This window comes from Spermophilus citellus (assembly GCF_964194105.1).
Source record: "Spermophilus citellus genome assembly, chromosome: 12".
NCBI lineage: Eukaryota > Metazoa > Chordata > Mammalia > Rodentia > Sciuridae > Spermophilus > Spermophilus citellus.
In genome coordinates this window covers 7,028,592-7,052,407 of record NC_138198.1, presented here as the reverse complement: position 1 = coordinate 7,052,407, position 23,816 = coordinate 7,028,592, and the positions used below count along the sequence as shown (strand labels likewise).

The following is a 23,816-nucleotide window of genomic DNA, read 5'->3' as shown; positions in this document are numbered from 1 at the left end:
ATATATGTATAAATGAATACACACAGATTTTCAGTATGAATTTATATATATATATATATATATACACACACATATATACGTGTGTGTGTGTGTGTGTGTGTGTGTGTGTGTGTGTATATCTCAAAAGGAAATTAGACCCCATCTCTCATCCTGCACAAAACTCAATTCTAGGGCTGGGGGTATAGCTCAGTTGGTAGAGAGCATGCCTTGCATGCACAAGGCCCTGGGTTCAATCCCCAGCACCACAAAATACAAAAAAACACCACAACTCAACTCTAAGTGAATCAAAGACCTAGGCATTGGACTAGGGACCCTACATCTACTAGAAAAAATAGCCAGATACGGTGATGCACACCTGTAATCCCAGCAGCTCAAGAGGCTGAGGCAGGAATATTGGGAGTTCAAAGCTAGCCTCAGCAACTTAGCAAGGCACTTAACAATTCAGCAAGACCCTGTCTTAAATAAAATATGAAAAAAGGGCTGGGAATGTGGTTCAGTAGTTGAGCACCCCTGGGTTCAATCCTCAGTACCAAAAAAATTAAAAAAGAAAGAAAAAGTAGTCCTAAATCTTCATCATGTCAGCTTAAGAACTGACTTCTTCAACAAGACTCCTAAAGCACAAGAAGTAAAATCAAGAACAAGTAAATGGGATGATATCAAACTAAAATTCCTCTTCACAGCAAAGGAAACAATAACATGAGAAAGCCTATAGAATGGGAGAAAAATCTTTGCCACCTTCACCTCAGACAGAGCATTAATCTCCAGTATATGGGATAACAGGAACTTACCTTGACATTGTAAAAGCTATCTATGCTAAGCCTCAGGCTAGCATCATTCTGAATGGACAAAAGTTAAAGGCATTCCCTCTAAAATCTGGAACAAGACAGGGAAGCCCTCTATCACCACTTCTATTCAATATAGTTCTCGAAACACTGGCCAGAGCAATTAGACAGACGAAAGAAATTAAAGGCATAAAAATAGGAAAAGAAGAACTTAAATTATCACTATTTGCAGATGACATGATTCTATACCTAGAAGACCAAAAGGGTCTACAAAGAAACTACTAGAAATAATAAATGAATTCAGCAAAGTGGCAGGATATAAAATCAACACGCATAAATCAAAGGCATTTCTGTATATCAGCGACAAAACTTCTGAAACAGAAATGAGGAAAAACACTCCATTCACAATATCCTCAAAAAAAAAAAAAAATACTTGGGAATCAACCTAACAAAAGAGGTGAAAGATTTATACAATGAAAACTACAGAACCCTAAAGAGAGAAGTAGAAGAAGATCTTAGAAGATGGAAAAATATACCCTGTTCATGGATAGGCAGAACTGACATCATCAAAATGGCAATATTACCAAAAGTTCTCTATAGGTTTAATGCAATGCCAATCAAAATCCCAACAGCATTTCTTGTAGAAATAGATAAAGCAATCATGAAATTCATATGGAAAAATAAAAGACCCAGAATAGCAAAAGCAATTCTAAACAGGAAGTGTGAATCAGGCGGTATAGCGATACCAGATTTCAAACTATATTACAGAGCAATAGTGACAAAAACAGCATGGTACTGGTACCAAAACAGGCGGGTGGACCAATGGTATAGAATAGAGGACACAGAGACTAATCCACAAAGTTACAACTATCTTATATTTGATAAAGGGGCTAAAAGCATGCAATGGAGGAAGGATAGCATCTTCAACAAATGGTGTTGGGAAAACTGGAAATCCATATGCAACAAAATGAAACTGAATCCCTTTCTCTCGCCATCCACAAAAGTTAACTCAAAATGGATCAAGGAGCTTGATATCAAATCAGAGACTCTGCATCTGATAGAAGAAAAAGTTGGGTCCGATCTACATATTGTGGGGTCGGGCTCCAAATTCCTTAATAGGACACCCATAGCACAAGAGTTAACAACAAGAATCAACAAATGGGACTTACTTAAACTAAAAAGTTTTTTCTCAGCAAGAGAAACAATAAGAGAGGTAAATAGGGAGCCTACATCCTGGGAACAAATTTTTACTCCTCACACTTCAGATAGAGTCCTAATATCCAGAGTATACAAAGAACTCAAAAAATTAGACAATAAGATAACAAATAACCCAATCAACAAATGGGCCAAGGACCTGAACAGACACTTCTCAGAGGAGGATATACAATCAATCAACAAGTACATGAAAAAATGCTCACCATCTCTAGCAGTCAGAGAAATGCAAATCAAAACCACCCTAAGATACCATCTCACTCCAGTAAGATTGGCAGCCACTATGAAGTCAAACAACAACAAGTGCTGGCGAGGATGTGGAGAAAAGGGTACACTTGTACATTGCTGGTGGGACTGCAAATTGGTGCGGCCAATTTGGAAAGCAGTTTGGAGATTCCTGGGAAAGATGGGAATGGAACCACCATTTGACCCTGCTATTGCCCTTCTCGGACTATTCCCTGAAGACCTTAAAAGAGCATGCTACAGGGATACTGCCACATCGATGTTCATAGCAGCACAATTCACAATAGCTAGACTGTGGAACCAACCCAGATGCCCTTCAATAGATGAATGGATAAAAAAAATGTGGCATCTATAAACAATGGAGTACTATGCAGCAATAAAAAATGACAAAATCATAGAATATGCAGGGAAATGGATGGCACTAGAGCAGATTATGCTTAGTGAAGCTAGCCAATCCCTAAAAAACAAATACCAAATGTCTTCTTTGATATAATGAGAGCAACTATGAACAGAGCAGGGAGGAAGAGCAGGAAGAAAAGATTAACATTAAACAGAGACATGAGATGGGAGGGAAAGGGAGAGAAAAGGGAAATTGCATGGAAATGAAGGGAGACCCTCATTGCTATACAAAATTACATATAAGAGGTTGTGAGGGGAATGGGAAAATAAACAAGGAGAGAAATGAATTACAGTAGATGGGGTAGAGAGAGAAGATGGGAGGGGAGGGGAGGGGGGCTAGTAGGGGATAGGAAAGGTAGCAGAATACAACAATTACTAATAGGGCATTATGTAAAATTGTGGATGTGTAACCAACGTGATTCTGCAATCTGCATTTGAGGTAAAATTGGGGGTTCATAACCCACTTCAATCTAATGTATGAAATATGATATGTCAAGAGTTTGTAATGTTGTGAACAACCAATAAAAAAAAAAGAAAAAAAAAACTGGAAAAAAAAAGAACTCAAAAAACAACACCAAAATATATATATAATAATCCAATCAATAAAGGGGCAAAGGAACTGAACAGACACTTCATAGAAGAAATACAAATGGTCAACAAACATATGGAAAAATGTTTATATATATGAATATAGAAGAATGGAGGAAGCTATTTTCCCTCTAAAGCCAGAGAACTGGGTTTTATCACCTGTGCAGGATGGGAGAGAAGACTGTGTGAAGAGGAGAGCTGGAAATGAGTACTCCAAAGAGCTGCAATGCTCCTTAGGCCACAGCTGCAGTGGAAGGTACACTAGAAAAAACCTACTCTTTACCACAGGAATGAACATGAAGGTTTGTTATGCCTGTGCCACAAGTGGTTAAGATTTCTGTCAGAAAGTAAAAAAACATGAGCCAGAATATCACACAAGCATGATATATGAATTTATAACACCTTCATGGTGAAACAAACTTCAAGAAGGCAGGGAAAAAAAAAAACTGATCCCTGCGCAATAATTCCACTGGGGCAAAATCATTCTGGACAGATACTTCAACAACACAGGACCCACAGAATTTCCCCAGAGAAAATAAGCACCACTAAAATGAGTGCATAATTAAAAAAAAAAAATATATATATATATGTATATATATATATATATATATGAAACTTATGAGGAAATGAGAAATTAATAAACAAAAATTAGCAAACACAATAGAAAGATCAGTGCCTCAGGAATGTAAACTAATAGAACAATTTAAGTTATAATTGTATTTAAAAATAAAAAGCTAACCGGGAAAGAAATGATAGAAATTATTTATATTAAAAATTTTCCTAGCTGAAGTGCTGGGAAAATCCTGAGCCTTGGGAGCAGAATAAAGGAACAGTTGAAAGCCCACTGTAGACAATAGCAGGCAGACTGAGTAGGAGAGTAAGTTCGAAACTGAACCTACCTCTCACCGTCACTCAAACGGTGGTCATGGCAGCACACCTTTACGGTACCTATGCAGACAACTGAAACTCTGAAGGAAAAGCCTGTCATCTGCAGTCCCCCATGAAATGAATCCTCACACAGTATTTTTTTTTCTTCTCTCCCCCAACCAGATAGCCCTGGACATGGAAATTAACAAAGAAAGTGCATAGAAAAGTAGAAAAGCTTAACCCCAGGTTGCTGGCTAAAGGATTAAGAAGGGAAGTCATAAAGGGCCTGAAAAGATGTTGGTGGATTGAAGAAATAAAGAACATAAAGAGGAATCTCATAAAGATATATATGAACCACTGGCTTACCTCTACATTGCACATACATGTATGTGATCCTAAATAATACATCATAAACTTTGAGAACTTAGCTATCTGACAGACCACCACCCAAAACCAGACTGGCTACTGGCTGGCACAAACAAAAGGACTGATCTGAATAGTCCTATTTCATAATAGCAAAAAATGAGAAATAATACAAATGTTCTTGGATGGGTAAAAAGAATAAATAAACTATTGTATTATACCCATACAATGGAATTTCTAAGGCATTATCCTGAATAAAATAAGGAAGTTTCAAAAGCATACCTTCTGTGTGGTTTCATATTATATGGACAAGGTAAAACTCTGCAAATGGGAACAGAATGATAGTTGCCAGAGCACAGGAGTGGGGTGTGAGAAATAGAAAGTTCAGTGGTTCATCTTCAGAATATAGTTTTTAGCCTTAATTGGATCCAATCGTAGCCGTTTTGATTTTAGCTCTTCCCTTTTCCCACACCAATTTTAAAATTAGCTAACTCCTATCAGGGCAAAAGGCAGTGCTGCAGTCAGGGACAAAAGCAGGTGGACTGCCTGCTGCCAAGATGCACCTGCTAGCCAGGTTTGGAAATGTGCCCTTCTGGCAGAAGTCAAGTTTTGCCTTTCCAACCCACTACTAAGCACATGCTCAATTCTGTGGCACCTCACTATTTCTAACAGGGGTCACATCTACAGAGGGCATGATGAATTGTTGATTTGATATGATGGTAGTTTCACGAATCTATGTATGGAAACTAGTAAGACCTACATAACAACAAAAAGTCAATTTTGTTTTAAGTTAATTTAAATAAAAAGGCAAATTAGGAAAGATGCCACACAGAGAACTCTTGAAAAACAGTCAGCACTATAATGAAGCTGAAAGCTCAATGGATGTGTTTAATAGAAGATAAGACAAAAATTGAAGAAACAATTATCCTTTACTGGACCATACACTGAAAGAAATAATCTAGAAAAATTACATGGATAAGAAAAAAAAGATTATTTTTAATAAAAAAAATTCATAATGAAAATTTTTGAAGAAGACACATGGAACATATACAAATGAGAGGTACTGCCAATGAAATTGAAAATTCAACGAATGGGTCTTAGTCACAAAATGAAGAAAAATTACTGAAGTATAGATTTGAGAAATAAACACAAAGGCATAAAGAGGAAAACATAAGGGAGAAAAATAAGGAGATGCGGGACGGGGATGTGGCTCAAGCGGTAGCGCGCTCGCCTGGCATGCGTGTGGCCCAGGTTCAATCCTCACCACCACATACAAACAAAGATGTTGTGTCTGCCGAAAACTAAAAAATAAATGAATAAATATTTTTAAAAAAAATAAGGAGATGCAAGAGAAAAGAAGGATGAGCATCCATTTCAACTTCCAGAGTAAGAATCAAGAGAAAAATAAGAAGAGTTCTGCTTTCAACTTAAGATGTTAACTGCCACAAGGTCATTCTCAGCCTAAGAACAAAATCTGAAAAACCTATAGGATCAGATCCTTTTTTGAGCCATCATGAACTTGGAAGTCACAAGGCAAGTAAATAAATTAAAACATTTCTTCCTCAGTGAAGAGTCAGGACACATGAATAGTTCACCTTTGGTTAAGCATGGAGGAAAGAGCCATCATACAAATGAGTAATTAAGAAATCAGCTAAAATTGAGAAATTCTTAAAGGGCAAATGTCGAATGGTATCAACCTGAAACAGATGAGAAACTCAAACACAAAGGAAGACTGGGATCATGGCAGGAATTCAGAGAGAATTCTGCTCAGTGGCACAGGAACAAAAAAAGTGATCAGCTGCTGATGGGGTACGGCGATGAAGCCTGAACTCTACTCTTGTCAGAGCAAAAACCTTAAGCCACTGAAAAAGACACAACAAAGCAATAGAAGAGCATCCCTGCTAAGACAAAGATTCACTGCTTCTGAAGGAGGGAGAGTGGAAACCCTCTGTTCCACAGGAGGTACAAGACACCCACTGGGCCCAGGATCCGACCTGAACTCCAAGCAAAGGTCTGCTACCACTGGAGGAGGGAAAAGAACCTCCCTCCCACTCAAGACCAGGCAGACAGACAAAGGGCGAGTCTGGCTGCACTGGAGAGGAAGGGCAGGCATGCTGACAACGCCCTACCACTGAGGCACAAGCTCCCAGGACCCATCCAATACTGAGGACGGACCATAGAAAGGCAGAACACCTCTTAGTCCAACCACAGCCTAGCACTAAGTAACAAACACCAACAATGCACTGCTGGGGAAAGACTGCCCTCCCAGGTGCTGATGTGCAGAGACGACTGATGGCTGGGAACAGAACTAAAATACTGAGGAAAACCTTCCAGCTTCCAAGGCACTGTTCTAAGCATAGGTAACCGCAGCCCACTGCTGGAAGAATTAGAAGATATGGTGCCTGAAGGGAATGAAAGCAACAAGAATTCCAAATCCAGCTGGGTGTGGTGGCACATGCCTGTAATCCTAGTGACTTGGAAGGCTAAGGCCAGAGGATTGAAAATTCGAAGCCAGTCTGGGAATTTAGCAATTTGTCTCAAAAGTACCCCTGGGTTCAATCCCAAGTACAGCCAAAAAAAAAAAAAAAAAAGGAAGAAAAATTCCCAAATCAAGATCAACTACTGATAAAGGGCATGAAGAATACTATTTGCTTAAGTCTGTTTTTCCACAATGTTTGCCATTCAATCAAAAATCGTGGGCTGGGGTTGTGGCTCAGCAGTACAGTGCTAGCACATGCGAGGCCCTGGGTTCAATCCTCAGCACTACATAAAAATAAATAAAAACAAAATAAAGGTATTGTGCCAAACTAAAAAAAAAAAAAAAAAAAAGTGAGACACAAAAATTCAAGAAAAGATCTAACCCATTGTAAACTAATCAGCAAAACCAGACTCAAAGATGACTCAAAGGCTGGTATTGTTAGACAGGGACTTAAAAATAACTATGATTCATATGTTAAAGGATCTAGTGGAAAACGTAGATATCATACACAAACAGATTTTTTTGGGGGGGAAGGGGGAACTTGAAATTGAACCCAGGATGCTTAACTACTAGGCCACATCCTCAGCCTTTTTTTTTATTTTGAGACAGGTTCTTACTAAGTTGCTTGAGGCCGCATTAAATTGCTGAGGCTGGTCCACTGCCCTCAGCCTCAAGAGCTGCTGAGATTACAGGCGTATACCACCACACCCGGTACAAATGGAGAATTTCAACTAAGAGAAAGAAATAAAATTAAGAATCAAATGAAAACATAAGCAATAAAAAAATTGCAAGAGATAAAGAATTCCTTCAAGGGACTGACATACTGTACTTTATGGAGAAAAGAACCTTTTAACTTGCAGGTATGCTCACGGAAGTTATCTAAACTGGGGCACCATGGCACATGTCTATAAACCCAGCTGCTCAGAAGGCTGAGGCGAGGATCATGAGTTGGAGCAGAGCCCAACACAGTGAACCTCATTTAAAAAAAAACAGATTACCCAAACTGAAACACAAAGAGAAAAAGAAATAGAACACAGCATCCAAACACTGTGAGACAATATATCAAATACTCTAGCATATATATATAATTAAGAGTTGCAGAAGAATAAAGACCTCAAAACTAACATTTGAAGACACATAGTCCAGACTCTTTAAACAAAAACGTTCTAGACAACACAAACTGTGGAAAAGCAAAATTAAGGGAAAGATTTGAAGGCAATCTCCAAACACATAATGCAAATAAGGCAAGTGCTCTACCACTGAGCTACACTTGCAGCTCTTTTTATTTTTTATTTCAATCAGGGTCTCACTAAGTTACCCATGCTGGCCTCACACTTGTGATCTACCTGCCTTAACAAAATAGCTGGGATTACAGGCCAGGTGCTACCACAGCTGGCTCATACTGCTGTTTTATACAAGCAATGCTTAGTGTTTGATGTGAAGGCAGATTGTGATAAGGGATAATCAGGGTAGAGGCAAGAGTTAATGAAATAATGACTAAGAATTTTCCAAAAAAATTAAAGATATTGATCTTTTGTCTGAAAACTACAAGTCTATAATGGAAAACTAAAAGTAAATTCATCTTTAAAAATACAGTATTTAAAAACAATTGAGTGATGGGCTGGAATTGTGGCTCAGTGGTAGAGTGCTTGCCTAGCACGTGTAAGGCACTGGACTTGATTCTCAGCACCACATATAAATAAACAAAATAAAGTCCATTGACAAATAAAAAATTTTTTTTTTCTAAATTGAGTGAAAGGAAGATCTGTAGAGAAAGGAGAATGAGGGAAGGAGTGGTGGGGGAACATTAACTAAAATTGAATTCCATGAATGCACAAATTTGTTAAGATGAACCCAACTACTATGTATAGCTACCATGCTCTAATTTAAAAAAATAAAAAAAGTAATTAACACCTGTAATCCCAACAACTGAAGAAACTGAGGCAGGATGATTACAAATTCAAGGCCAGCCTGGGACACCTAGCAAGACTCTGTCTCAAAATATAAAAAGAACTGAGGGTTCAGCTCATTGCCACAGCATCCCTAGGCTCAATCCCTAGTACCACAAAAAACAAACAAAAAAGAATACACTATTTGAAGGGAGGGGGCATGCAGGAAAAAAGATGGTGGAATGAGATGGATATTATTACTCTAAGTACATGTATGATGACACACAAAAAAATAAATAATTAAACTGCATAACAGGGTGACAAAGAAGAAACAAACTCCAAAAAGGAGAAGCAACTTATAAAATATCATATACAAAGTCTGGACTAAAGTCCAGGTCTTCTGACATGTGTTCAGCACTTTTTCTAAAATACCAGTCACACTCCACAAAGGGAGATCACAGTATAGAAGAATTACCCAAAAGTCTGAAGTCAAATATTTATTAAGTAACCACAACATACCCATTACTACAGGGTGACAGATATTCTAGTATTCTTCCTTTTATAATTTGTACAAGAGCAGATGCTACTTTTGAAGCATGTTCTGGAAAAAAGGTCATGTGAGCTCTACATGACACAACACATTCCTGGTTTTCCTTCTACCCGTCTGTCTAGGACCTCTTGGTTAGTTAAGGCCCATTCATTTTTCAGATGTCAACTCAAGCTTCAGGAAATCATTCCACGTTTCCCTGACAAGTCAAAGTCCTAATGTACTTCAACAGTCTATGCAGCTCTCTTTCTAGCATGCCACATAGCCATAATTTCACATTTATTTCTACAATTATTTAGTTAATATAGAACATCTTATGGTTGCAAATTCCATGAAGATCAAGAATTATGTCTATTTTTGTCCATATTTTAATTTTAACGCCCAGCATAGTGAACATACAATAAATAGAGATTCATAGAGGTAATAAGTGTTTGAGTATATGCCCTAGTAATGGCGTTATGCTTTTGGAGGAGATACATTTACTAAGAAAAGTGTAAGTTTAAAACTTCAGAGTAAAAATAGCTCATAAAATAAGTCCATAAAATAGCTTACCTAGATACAAATTCACTTAATTCTAAATATTCTGTGGGTTCCATTATTATGTTGAGCTCAGTAATGACAGAAGATAAATTCTCCTTAGCCTAAAATTAAAAAAAAAGAAAATTTATACATCATTTATCCATTTTCTTATTAAGATTAAAATACTTTTAAGTTATGCAAAATTAAGTATCTTCAAATAATAGGAAAGCATAATGAAAAAACGATAATCAAAGTACTGGTTATTCATTGAAACAATAAGATCAGATCCCACTCCATACCAAAAACTAAAATGAACTCCAAATGAATTATTTCCTTAAATTCAACATTAAAATCACAAAATACTGGGAGGAAATGTGAACATTTAATAAATTACCGAGTCAGGAAAAACTTCCTAAGCAAACAATAGGGAGGGAAAAAAGCAAATAGGATTACATAAAAACCCAGTATCTAAGTAAAAATAAAATAAAAAAGAAGTATTAAACTGAGGAAAACATTCACAATAAATATGACAAAGAGAGGGCTGGGGATGTGGCTCAAGCAGTAGCGCGCTCGCCTGGCATGCGTGCGGCCCGGGTTCGATCCTCAGCACCACATACAAACAAAGATGTTGTGTCTGCCGATAACTAAAAAATAAATATTAAAATTCTCTCTCTCTCTCTCCCTCTCTCACTCTATCTTTAAAAAAAAAATATGACAAAGAGACAAAACTGAAAAGAAAAAGGCATAGGACATGAACTAAAAGTTCAGCGGTGAAAAAAAATTAACCTATAAAAAAGTGTTTTACCTCAACAGTAAGATAAATGTAAATTAAAAACATTTTAACAAATCAGCAAAGACTAAAAAATATTATTGCTGGTAAATATACACTCAAAGTTGGCAGTGGGAATATAAATTGGTATAACCCTTCTAGAAATCATTTTGACAATGAATAACCTGAAATATTCATTTTCTCTTAATTTGAATTCTAAGAGTCTATACTATGGTAATAAGAAATGAAAACAGATTTATGAACAAAGATATTCCTAATAATGCTACAAAAAGCCAGAAACAATTCTATACCTAATGATGAAGACTGTTATACAAACTGTTATTTTGATAGAAAACTCAAGTAAATGTTTCCATTTTCTTATTAATTTCCTTTCTTTTCCTGGCATTATGTTGCCCTGATTTTAGATTTTAGGTTGCTTTGTCCAATAGGACAATGAAAGAACACCATATCCTCTTGTACTTTGAGGTCTGTGGCTCCTATTTGTTGTTAATGAAAGTAAATCTAGAAATTTCTGTTATTTCCTCAAACTAGAGTGCGTTTTAGGAAACTCTGACATGTCTCCTTAATATTCTGAGCTGTCAGAGAATGGATATTGATGATATCTAATCTTCATATAGTTTTTCATATGCTTGAGGGTATAGTGGGAATCGCTGGGAGCACCTGTCTGTGGCATCTACCATCATACCTAATCGAAACAAATTCCTGAGGCTTTCTCACCACTCATTTAAAAAAATTAAAAATTATTCAAAGGATCTGCAAAGACATTTTTCCAAAGATGATATACAAGTGGCCTATAAGCACTGAAAGATGCTCAACATCATTAGTGCCATTTGATGTAGTAATTTCACTGTTATATATAAGGCAAAAAAACATGTTCACAAATACATGAGTGTTTGTTATATAACAATGTTATTCATAACCAAAAAATGAAAATAACCATTTCTATCAACTGAAGGAATAGATAAAGTGTGGTATATCCACACATTGGAATATTATTCAACCCAAAAAGGGTACTCACATGTGCGACAACATGAATGAATCTTGAAAACATGCTAAATGAAAGAAGTCAGACACATGACCATTTACGTGAAATGTCCAAAATATAAAGAAATCCATAGAGGAAAAAACAGATTAGCAACTGCTTAGGGCTGAAAGAATCCAGGGATATTGAAAGATGGTAGTTAAAGAATATGGGGCTTCTTTTCAAACAGATGAAAATTTCCTAAAATTAATTGTGGGAGTGGTTGTACAACTCTGGTGGAATAAATACTACTGAATTGTACACTTTAAAGTTATATGATATGAAATTATATCTCAGTAGAGCTGTTACCAAATAAATAAATAAAAGCAAGGAAGACAAAAATCTCAGAGGCATGTCTTACTTCAAGTATGCAGGGTGCATGGTAGATTTTGGCCTTTTGCCCGTTAGGATAAGCAAGTCATCCGGTCAACACAAAGTCTGGGATTACTGGCCTTCTATTTATTTTCCTCCTTTGGTAGTTTGCAGACTCTGTTCAACCACTGGAAAGCTAACTTCAAAATATTGTTTTTCCATCATTTTCCTGCCTGTGGTACTACTGCCAACCAGGTTTTCTCCCCAGTTGGAAAACAAGGGCCAGGACCTTATAAACATACTAACCTCAAACCTCCTACGTGAATCTCAGCAGCTTGTTTTTTCTACTGGGTTCTTTTCTACTTGTTTTTCTACCATTTAAGTCCACATTTCTCATTCTTCTCCACAACTTAAGAATTGTGGGTGGAGATCTTAAAGAAAATGGTCTCACAAACTTTTGCAAAATACCCATGCCTCTCAAAAGCACTCTGTATTGAGATTTCAGTGTTTAGGTTCAAATATCATAACAAGAAACAGATTTTCTTTAGAGCCTATGATAATGATAATGTATTCTATTTGCTTAAAAACGTCCCTTTTTAAATCATTTTGTTCATTTTGTTGGGTTTCAGGGAGACAAGTTATGCACACATACATAATTTGCTACTTTTTGTACAAACTCCTAAACATCTCACTTATTATGCTACATGGTCTGTGGGAGGCATGTTAATTCTCATGATCTTCCAACTCCCTCATAAAAATTATAGCCCTGATAACACCAGACAGTAAATCTGAGGAACAGAGTTCTATATTCCAACTACCTTTCACAATAATAGCTTTGCCAACAGACAATCTATAATCTGCATAGATTTCCCTATAAAGTAAGGAGGTTGACCTAGAAAATCTATGAGGTTGCTTTTGGTTCTAACATATTCAATTTATATGATTTTGGGAATTGTACATTAATAAGATTTCTATTCTGGAAAAATATTTATAATATTATGAAAAAAGAGTTATTTACTTTTTAATGTTCTGAGAGCTAAACATCTCCCTCTAGTGGAACATTTGATTTTAAAAAATGAGAACACAAGGTTTATTTATTTATTTTGGTCAGTCTTAACAGTAAAAATGTGCTCAATAAATGGCAAAATCATTTTAGAAGGCAAATCAACACTAATATTAGAAATTACAAGTACATTTTCTTTTTTTTTTTTATTTGTTGATAGACCTTTATTTTATTTATTTATTTATATGTGGTGCTGAGAATCGAGCCCAGAGCCTCACACATGCCAGGCAAGTGTGCTACTGCTGAGCCCCAGCCCCAGCCCCCTACACGTGCATTTTCTTTGAGCAATTCTACTAGAGATATATTTCTAAAAGAAATAGGAATAGGCCTAGCATATGGTAGCATTTACCATCAAATACTAAAAACTTTAACAATTCTTGGTCAGGCACAGTGGTACACACTTATAATCCCAGCTTCTTGGAAGGCTGAGACAGAAGTATTGCAAGTTCAAGGACAGCCTACGCAACTTAGTGAGACTCTGTCCCAAAATAAGGATATAGCTTAGTAGGAGAGCACTGATGGGTTCAATTCCCAGTACCACCAAGCAACCAACAAACCAACAAACAAAAAAACATCATCACCACATTAGCATTCTGAGCAACAAACAAGAAAGCCTTTTGTTCCTTTCCTTTCTAAACAAGGACTCTTGGTGACTCCTACAACTGATTCCTAAAGCCCTGCTGATTCCACAGCTGTCTGTAACTGCTTCCAACATCTTACCAGTCAAATCTTCAAGAATCATAAAATTAAAAAGGTTCAGAGAGAAATGAGTGTTCTTAATACAGCCAAGGAGAGTATGCTTTTTCTAGTAGTAAAAAAAAAAAAAAAAAATCAAGCAGTCCCAAAACCCCATACTTTAAAATGTGAACAAGAATTCATGTTTCTTTATAGATTCAGCAAATTCTTTCAAATAGTATCAACACTTCCTCTCAGATTTCCGCCCCCCGTATCCTTTAAAGAATATAGGTCAGAAACTGCTAGTTGTCCCCAAAATCTATTCTTCTTCCTTGTCTCAACTTTTCATTGTCTTAATGTAACAAAAGTAAGCAATTTAAAGAAATTGAAATTAAACAGGGTGCAGTGGTGCATACCTGTAATCCCAACAGCTCAGGAAGCTTAAGACAGGAGTATTGCAACTTCAAGGCCAGCCTCAACAACTTAGGGAGACCCTCAGCAATTTAACAAAGCCTTGTCTCAAAAAATAAAAAGGGCTGGGGATTTAGCTCAATTGTAGAGTGTCCTTGGGTTCAATCCCCGGTACCAATAAAACCAAACAACAAACAAAAAATAATAATAATAAATAAAAAATAAACAAAGTTAAGGGCTGGGGATGTGGCTCAAGTGGTAGTGCGCTCGCCTGGCATGAGTGCGGCCCGGGTTCGATCCTCAGCACCACATACAAACAAAGATGTTGTGTCCGCCGAAAACTAAAAAATAAATATTAAAAATTCTCTCTCTTTAAAAAAAAAAAAAAAGTTAAAATATTACAATCTATGTCAACTCTCAGGCCACAGCCCTATTAATGAGAATGCCAACTAATCTTTGGCCACCACCTATCTGGGAATGTACAACCTCACAGAGCAGCTTGTTTACCTCAACTTTACAGAACAGTCTTGATATTTTCAGTTGGATTTGTGGACACATCGTCCTAGGACAAGACTAATTTTGCCCACAGTCTTACTTCTCTCCAGATAATCCAAGAAGCAACTGTGAAACAAATGAACACCTATATCAGAAAAAGCCTGCAAGACTCCCAAAGCTGCTAGAATGTCCCTGAGTTGTTCTCGTGGAAAAAAAAAAAAAAAAAAAAAAAAAAAATATATATATATATATGAATATAGTAGTTATCAGAGAGGGAACTGGATATCAGGTTTATAACTCCACCAATCTGCTATAGGTTCTGGGTCTAGCCCATTCATGGATAACAGCATGCAGGAGAACAACTGGTGTATTGCCACTCTAAGGTCAGAATCTCATTAGCCACAAAAAAAGGAAGATGCAATTGAGCTGAGTATGGTAGTGCATGCCTATAAGCCTAGCTACTTAGGAGGCTGAGGCAGGAGGACTCCAAGTCCTAGGGCAGCCTGGGGAATTCAATGATATCCTGTCTCAAAATTAAAAACAAAGCAAAAACCGTAAAAGTGGTAGGAATGTATTTCAGCAGTAGTTCTTTGCCTACCATGTGTAAAGTCCTAGGTTCAAGTCCCAGCACTGGGGGGAAAAAATGCAGTTGGTCAGACTATAAAACCATCAAAAATGCAAAAACATTCAGGAGTCCCCAGGTCACCCAAAGGAAAAGACTGGGGTCCTAACAAGTGGTACAACCCAATTGATGCCAATCATTTGGATTCATGCTCCATTTCAGCCTTCAACAGATAATCTCTGTAGTCATGCAAAACAATGATATCACCTTGGTGACCCTGGAAAGCCCCAAGGCCTGGTGATAATTGGGAACACTGTAGGCCACTGAAGGCCACTCACCATCCAGGCATGATATAAGAAAATGTTGAATTATGTGTCACATTCTGCCTAACAAGCCCCGGGAATGCCACATTGCATTTTCTTAATCAGCTTGGCAGTAACCGCAGGGTGATAAGTAGGTGAGTGCAAATGGAAGCTGTGTCATCAACTGAGGAGCCTAGATCCCCATCCTGTCTTCAGCCTGCCCAGGCCAATGATAGAAATTGGATACTCTGACTGCAAAGAGAAGCAAAACTTCCAAGCCCAGATACCTGGACCCTGTCCTTTGACTTAGTAAGGAAATGGTTGTCTGACACCTAAGGAGGCAGGGTCCTAACTCCCTGACTGACTCCCATCATATAAAACAGACAAACAAACACACAGTACAACTTGGGGCTCTTCGTGGCTGGGAACACTAACAACAAGAATGAGGAATCCTGGTATCTTACTGTGGGTACGTAAAGGTCACTGGTCCCAAGGACTTGACTGTGACAATTACACTATACCCAGTGTATTGATCCGATGAGGTAGGTAACCTGCCTGTCCTTCCGTGTTCTATTCTTCCTCTTTGTACACATTCCCTTGAGCCCAGCTGGTGAAAACAACTGACTGAAAATCTTTTCTACCACCAAAGCAGTGCTGAGCCTCAGACAGTTCTCAAAATCATGCTTGGATCCCGCTTTTCTTAGAGCCAGCCTTTGAAAGTGTCTGAGCCTGTTCTACCTGACCCAGTCCAGAAGCCTATGCTACCGTTCTTTTTTCATTGTTTTCTAAATCTTAGCAAAACATATCTGCTTCCCTGTGTTGGCTTAGCAATCCAGCACAATTTGTGGATCATCCAACTAGGCTGCTCCCAAATTCCTGACTCAAAGAAGATGAGAAAGATAGTTTTTTTGGGTTTTTTTTTTTTTTTTTTTTTTTTTTTTTTGCTATTTCCATATGTTAGATATTGGAGGAAATCTGTTACTCAGCAATAGGTAACTGATAATATGTGGCTGGTGTATGACTACTCTTACAACCTCAGGGCTTATACAAGGAGCCCAGAAGCGTTTTGCTACCTACCCTATGATAAAGTACCTGTTGCCTTAGTAACAATTGTACAAATGTGACTCCTCATTGCAGTCACTGCTGGAGGCTGGGGTGTGTGAATTGCTTCTGTTATAAAGAAATATCTCTGTTATCACAATAGGCTCCTTAATTTACCTGAATTTCTAGAATTTGAAATTCAAGTTGAAATGTAACCATGTGGCAATTTCCTGATAATCTGTGTCTCTGTAGAACTTTCTCTATACCTGTAAATTAGAAAACAAATATTTTATTTGACAAAAACAATTTTCATCACATACCTATCACATATATGTGATTATCTATGATACATATGAGTAGATGTATGAAAGTATATGTTGGTAATTGCATTAAAAAATCTGAACAATGTGCACCAAACTGATTATCCTTACAAAATAGGATTAATGACAATTTATACACTGTAGTTCTCAATTATACCAAAGGTTAAGTAAAAGACAGAAACATAGTGATATAGCCCTAGATAAGTTTCAATCATATTTTTAATTTTTTTAAACATTACCTAGTTCCTGTCTAAATGGATTCAGCTTAACATGACTGCAGCTTCAGCCTCCTGAGTAGCTGGGCATATAGGTGTGCTCCACTGCATGTGGCAAGGCCACAGTTTTCTTAAAACCTTGCCTAGGGACTGGGGTTGTGGCTCAGTGGTAGAGTGCTTCCCTAAAAAAAATTATTTTTTTAAAAAACAACAACAACAACTTGTGGGCTGGGGATGTGGCTCAAGCAGTAGCGTGCTCGCCTGGCATGCGTGCGGCCCTGGTTCAATCCTCAGCACCACATACAAACAAAGATGTTATGTCTGCCGAAAACTAAAAAAATAAATATTAAAATTCTCTCTCTCAAAAACAAAACAAAACAAAAAAACTCATGCTTAAGAATTTATGTCAAGACTTTATACTGGTGAAAGTTTTACATGTGACCTATCCTCATCCTCCATTTTTTTTTTTTTGGTGGGGGGGGGGTATTGGAGAGAATTCAGGGGCACTCGAACACTGAGCCACATTCCCAGCCCTATTCTGTATTTTATTTAGAGATAGGATCTCACTGCATTGCTTAGCACCTCACTTTTGCTGAGGCTGCCTTTGAACTCAGGAGCCTCCTGCCTCAGCCTCCCGAGTAGCTGGGATTACAGGCATGCATCATTACACCTGACTATCTTCATCCTCTATACTTCCTGTATTCCATCTCTTCTTTTCAAGTAATTCAGTATCTAAATTACATCACTCCATTTCTATATGTAGTTCAGAAACTCCCTGCAGTGAGCCGCCCAAGATTCTCTTCCCTGTCCTAAAAGTTGTTTCAGTGGAAAAGTCAGGAAGCACTTTCAAAAATGATTTCTGCTTTGGGATATGTTATTCTTGTCCAACTAAAGTTCTTGACATCCAGTTGCAAGGCTGAATTAGCTTCCTCTTAGCTGTTAGAACACTATAGATCTTCAGCAATAAAACTCTGTCATTAGGAACAGATACCTTCTTTCTGGCAAAAGGTTCAGGTGCTGAACATTTATTTGGCCATAGGCAATGACAGCAGCAAACCATTATAGATCAGGCAGGTTTCACATCAGTAATGAATTATTATGTTCATATATTAATAGTGCTGTTCTAACAATCCCTAATCACATATCACTATTACTTAACTATTAAGGTTATTTAATGATAAAGACTGTATTCCATTATTTAATATTTACCTTAGACAACTTTTAAATAGTATTGGGCACAATGGAATGTTCAAAAAGACTATAAACAGGTTTATCAAATAGTGAATCTGCAGAATTTTTCAACATTATGATAACCAATCATAATATGGTAAGCTTCAAAACCACTTCTAGACTAAAAATAATGCTCACCTTTTTCTGTCATCTCAGTCGTTGTTAGGTCCTCTGTCTGCTTGGCATAATTTCTTATATTGAAGCCAGTAAGTGTACTTAGAAATGAAAGTTCTGATTTTAAATGTCCAAGCTGACTTTTTAGATATTTTGAAGATTCACATTTCTTAGTATCTGATTGGTATGTTTCTTGAAATGATTTTCTAAAAAGTAAATATCAGAAAGTTATTACAACTACTAACAATTGGTTCATTTAATACCCCAATTTTCTTTAAACCATTCCCATTTTGTTTCTCTTAATCACTTCCCATTAAAACTAAAGCATTATCAAAACTAATATGGCCATTAATACTGTAATCTCTAGTTTCAACAAAAAAACAAAAATAACCAAATTATACTAGGATATTTGTACATAGTAGAAACACCTTAAAATAAACTAAAACAGAAGTACTTTGCAAAATTGAAAGGTCAGTTCTCATCTGGGAATTTCCAACCTAAAAAACTAATACCCAAGACATCTCATAAAAACAAAATTAAATAGCTATTTAAAAAAAAAAAAAAAGCAAATATCACAAAACATTTTATACTAAGAGATATCTCAGGAAATCTAAGAATACAGAGGGGAGTAAAGACTCCAAAGAAGAAATGTCATCATCTCTTCAAATAATACTATAACCAGACATTCTGAGAACATGTAACTTTAATTTTCCTTGAAAAAAAGATTGAGTTAATAATTGCATTAGATTATACTTTTTTTCATCCTTTTCCCCCCCTAAACACTCAGCTATATTCTACACTATAGACTTCTGCCATTCCAAAACATCTCTTTTTTGGATTCTGGGGCATGATTACCCTGACTTTCATTTATATCTTGGATCTTCTGCTATCTCTGCTTTTTGTTACCAACATTAAAGGAAAACCCTAATACTCTTACCCCTAATTTCTTAAATATTATATATTCTTCTCATTCCAGAGAAACACTCAATGATTAACCTCAGCTCCTCTATGCCAGCAACTCCTAAAACACACCTTTGCCATAGATCTTTTCTTCCTGCAATGTAGACCTACTTACTTATTCCACATTTTCCCCCCTTGAATAAGCTTTTCTTCCAAATTCCCCCTGATGCATAAGGCTCCATATTTTAGAAGTTTATGTTTCATTGGCCTTATCTCTGGATATAGTGTCATCCTTTCTGCTCCCTCTCCAACCTCTTCTTCCTTTACTATTTCCAATTCCACTACATTAATCAATGCTTTTATGGCCTTCTACCATGTCTATAGGAAACAATCTAATTCTATTCACACTGAGGATCAAAGACTTGTATAAGGTCTATAAAAAAGTTTAATATTGTTTTACTGCTAATTTTAAATATCAATAAGTACATTTTGTAACATCTGAAAGATTACCACATATTCTTTCACATTTTCTATCATGGATTGATGACAAAAAAATTTACTTTGAATATAAAAAACATAAAAAACATTTTCATAAAAAAAATATGAAAAAAAACAGAGGCAATCTTCAAACATAAATGATGAGTTTCTGCTAAGTGAACACCAACTGTCACAGAACGTTCAAGAGAGCAAAGCAATCACATTAAAGGATAGATAGACAGAATTCAAAAAAGAACTTGCAATTGGCAATGGGAAAGAGGGATAGCAGTTAATTATTCAATGGGTATAGAGTTACAGACTGGAATGATGAAAAAGTTCTGAAGATTGACAGTGGTAATGTTGCAAAACAATATGAACATGTTTAATGCTACTGACCAATATGCTTAAAATGATTAAAATAGTAAATTGTATGATATATGTGTATTTGTATATATATTTCTTATCATATACACAAAAGAGGAGCTGTATATTCTCATTGATAGAAACTAGTTATATAAGCAAAGTATCATTGGTTTATTTCAACTAATAATATTAGTTTGAATTATGTTCTTTTTTTGGAGGGTAGCAGGGATTGAACTCAGGACACTCAACCACTGAGCCATATCCCCATCCCTATTTTGTATTTTATTTAGAGACAGGGTCTCACTTAGTTGCTTAGCACCTCACTTTTGCTGAGGCTGGCTCTGAACTCAGGATCCTCCTGCCTCAGCCTCCCTAGCCACTGGAATTACATCCATGTGCCACCACTCCCAGCTGAATTTTTTTTAGCTTGAATTTTATTGATTATGTAGTTTTATTATTTGCAAATTTCTTATTAGCATAAAATGCTTTTGTCAACACTAGAGGTTCACAAGAAACCCCTCTTAAACCAAATCTATACTTGATTTGAGCTTAAAAGTCAATGATCTACTAATTAGTGTTAGTTATTATTAAATATGTTAATTCAGTCCTCACAACAAGGTGAAAACTTGGGTACCGTTTTAACAAGGAAGGGGTTCCAATCAAGATCATGCAGCCATTAATAGCCAGAATTTGAAGGCAGGCAATTTGGCTCCAGAATGTGGATATATCTGAATAATTTATTTATTTTATTTGTTCTTTTTAGTTATACATGACAGTAGAATGTATTTTGGCAAATTATACATAGAGTGTTAATATTCTATTTAGGATCCCACTCTGTACATGATTTACCCTGGTCATGTATTCAAAAACAAGGCTAGGAAAGTTATGTCCAATTAATTCTACTGTCTTTCCTATTCCCTTCCCCCTCCTATTCCTTCATTTCCTTTTTTTTGTTGTTGTTGTTTTTGTTTGAGAGTGAATTTTTTAATATTTATTTTTTTAGATTTTGGTGGACACAACATCTTTATTTTATTTGTATGTGGTGCTGAGGATCGAACCCAGCGCCTCGCACATGCCAGGCGAGCACGCTATCGCTTGAGCCACATCCCCAGCCCCTCATTTCCCTTTTTTCTAATCCAATGGATATCTATTATTCCACACCCCAATTTCCCTTGTTTTGGGTTAGCATCCACCAATCAGTGAGAACATTTGGCCTTTGGTTTTGGGGGATTGGCTTATTTTCACTTAGTATAATATTCTCCAGTTCCACCCATTTACCAGCAAATGCATTATTTCATTCTTCTTTATGTTTGAGTAATATTCCATTGTGTATATTATACCATATTTTCTTTATCCATTCATCTGCTTTAGGACAGATAGGTTATTTCCATAGCTTGGCTTTTGTGAGTTGAGCTGCTATAAACATTGATGTGGCTGCATCACCGCAGTGTGCTATAACTGAATAATTTAGCTCCAATTTTTCTACCACCAACCCATCCAACCATTTAAAATCACTTAAAAAGTAGCTTTCACACAGGTCCCAATCTTCCATCTCCACCATAGTTGAGAAAAAAATTTCCCATTAAACCTAAATACCTTGGACTGACATTTAATGTCTTCTAGAGTCTGGAACTCTTGTGACTTTTCCAGTGTGATCAATGAGGAGTCCCACATAACAAATAATCTACTATGGTATTCTGGACTAATAATGACATCTTGTGGTCAGTGGAGAAATCATCCTCCCCATAATATGATACAGTATTTCTCAAACTTTAAAAAGAGTTTGCTTATTGGGGAGGTAAGAGGAGGATGTCTTATTAAAATGTAGGTTATGATTTAGTAGGTAGTTCTCAAACTCCCAGGTGATACTAATGCTTCCAATCTATGGTTTACACCTGGAGTAGCAAGGACATTTCATTTACTCTTGTGAGAAGCATATACATACTCTGTTCACCTGTTTCCTTCATTTTTGTTTGTTTTTTTGGTACCAGGGATTAGGGGCACTCGACCACTGAGCCACATCCCTAGCCCTATTTTGTAGAGACAGGGACTCACTAAATTGCTTAGCACCTCACTTTTGCTGAGGCTGGCTTTCAACTCGAAATCCTCCTGCCTCAGCCTGCCAAGCCGCTGGGATTACAGGCTTGGGCCACTGCACCGGGCTTCTTTCTCCCTTTTACCAGTAACAGATTTCTCTACTTTTATGACTGCATAGAACATCATGTAAACTTCCCCCAGCTCTAAGAATGGAACTGAGGACCTCACTGTATGCTAAGCAAGCATTCTACCATTAAGCTACATCCCCAACCCAAACATTTTCTTTAGACCCCCTCATCCTCCTTCACATTTTCTAGCACTTTTGTCCATTTAGATCAGGGGGAGAGGGGAAACCCCTCTCTCTGCACCTATACCAAATTAGTCTTGTTTTTAAAAACGAAGATAGTTTGATTTCAAGTAATGAGATGATACATAACTGATAATTGTTAGAGATCTTTTCTCTCCTTCAATCAAGAAGACTCCCTAGTATTTTAGGGTCCAATTCAGTTCTAACACCTCCTTTGTCTAGGACCTTTGGCAAGCTAGTTCCGATTCTCAGGTTCTCTAACTTTAAAACTGAGTTAAGGATAGCATCTACGTCAGAGGGCTGTCAGATTCTCCCTACAGTCGATATTAGCTACTTTTCCTTGTATCAGCTTTTCACCTAAACCGTGCTTCAAAGAAAATTTTATGTCATTTTCATAATAATAATAAAAAAAAGGTATCCCCGTGGCTAGGTGACCTATACAAACAAATGTCCCGAAAACAAAGTAAGTAAATCCCACTTTGAAACTGCTGCCTGCCGAAGGCAACATTTTCTAGTTAAAAGAAATAAACAGGACTTGGGACCTTGCAAGAAACGACTTTCTCACCACTATCAGTGGATGCGCTGAAAGGCGCGTATCACAGAGAGAACCCCGTAAGCGGTACTCCAGACGCTAGGCCACCGTCATTACAAAATCGGCGACGGTTCCAGTCTACGTTTGGGGGTGTCCCAAGCTACATCCCGCAGGTCAGGGCCTCGGGGAACCGCGGCCCGGAGCGCTCTGTGCGGTCCTCTGCCTCGCCTGGAGGCAGTGCCCGGGAAACCCAGGGAGAGGACAGGAGCCACGTACCGGTCTCTGGCCGTCCCTTCCCAGGGCGCCGGCAGCTCGCGGCAAGCTCGCTGCAGCGCCGAAATCTCCGCCTCCAAGGCGCGCACCTCAGCGCGCTGGGCGTCCATGGCGCACAGAACTGCCGAGCCGGGTCCGGGCCGCCTCGCCCTGAGCTTCAAGCGGCGCGCGCTACCGGCACGCACCACTGCGGAGCTCGCGGGGTAGGGGAGGCGGCAGGGTGAAGCGTAACCGCGCGGGCCGGAGAGTCCACCCCCGCGCTCAGACGAGACTCCAGGTCTTGAGGACCCTCCCCACCTCCCCAAGGCTGTCTTTAAACAGTCCCGACCTCTTGCGAGTTGGTTCCTTCCAATCCGCCAAGCGTCCGGCTGCCCACCCCCGCCAGCAGCCTTGGAACAACCCGGACGTCTAGGTTACTGGAGAGGTGGTTCCGGGACCTGGTGAAAGGGGGCGCTCCTTCATTTTCTTCCGCTCCCTCACTCCGGCCT

At 37.8% G+C, this 23,816-nt stretch overlaps 1 protein-coding gene across 2 annotated transcripts in view; it reads right to left on the bottom strand.

The window, feature by feature from the left end:
- The window catches only part of CENPP (centromere protein P), a 231,925-nt gene extending 208,163 nt beyond the window's left edge, over nucleotides 1–23,762 (bottom strand). The window contains exons 1-4 of one of the 2 annotated variants that reach the window (XM_081263569.1): nucleotides 23,657–23,762; nucleotides 18,464–18,645; nucleotides 16,738–16,826; nucleotides 9,922–10,010 (exon numbers count right to left, since the gene is read on the bottom strand). In XM_081263569.1, coding sequence (XP_081119695.1) covers nucleotides 9,922–10,010; nucleotides 16,738–16,826; nucleotides 18,464–18,476 — 191 coding nt within the window. In that variant the 5' untranslated portion in view covers nucleotides 18,477–18,645; nucleotides 23,657–23,762. Of the gene's footprint in view, nucleotides 1–9,921; nucleotides 10,011–16,737; nucleotides 16,827–18,463; nucleotides 18,646–23,331 lie in introns of both variants that reach the window. The other variant, XM_081263568.1, reaches the window with a different exon arrangement.
- Between the last annotated feature and the right edge of the window lie 54 nt (nucleotides 23,763–23,816).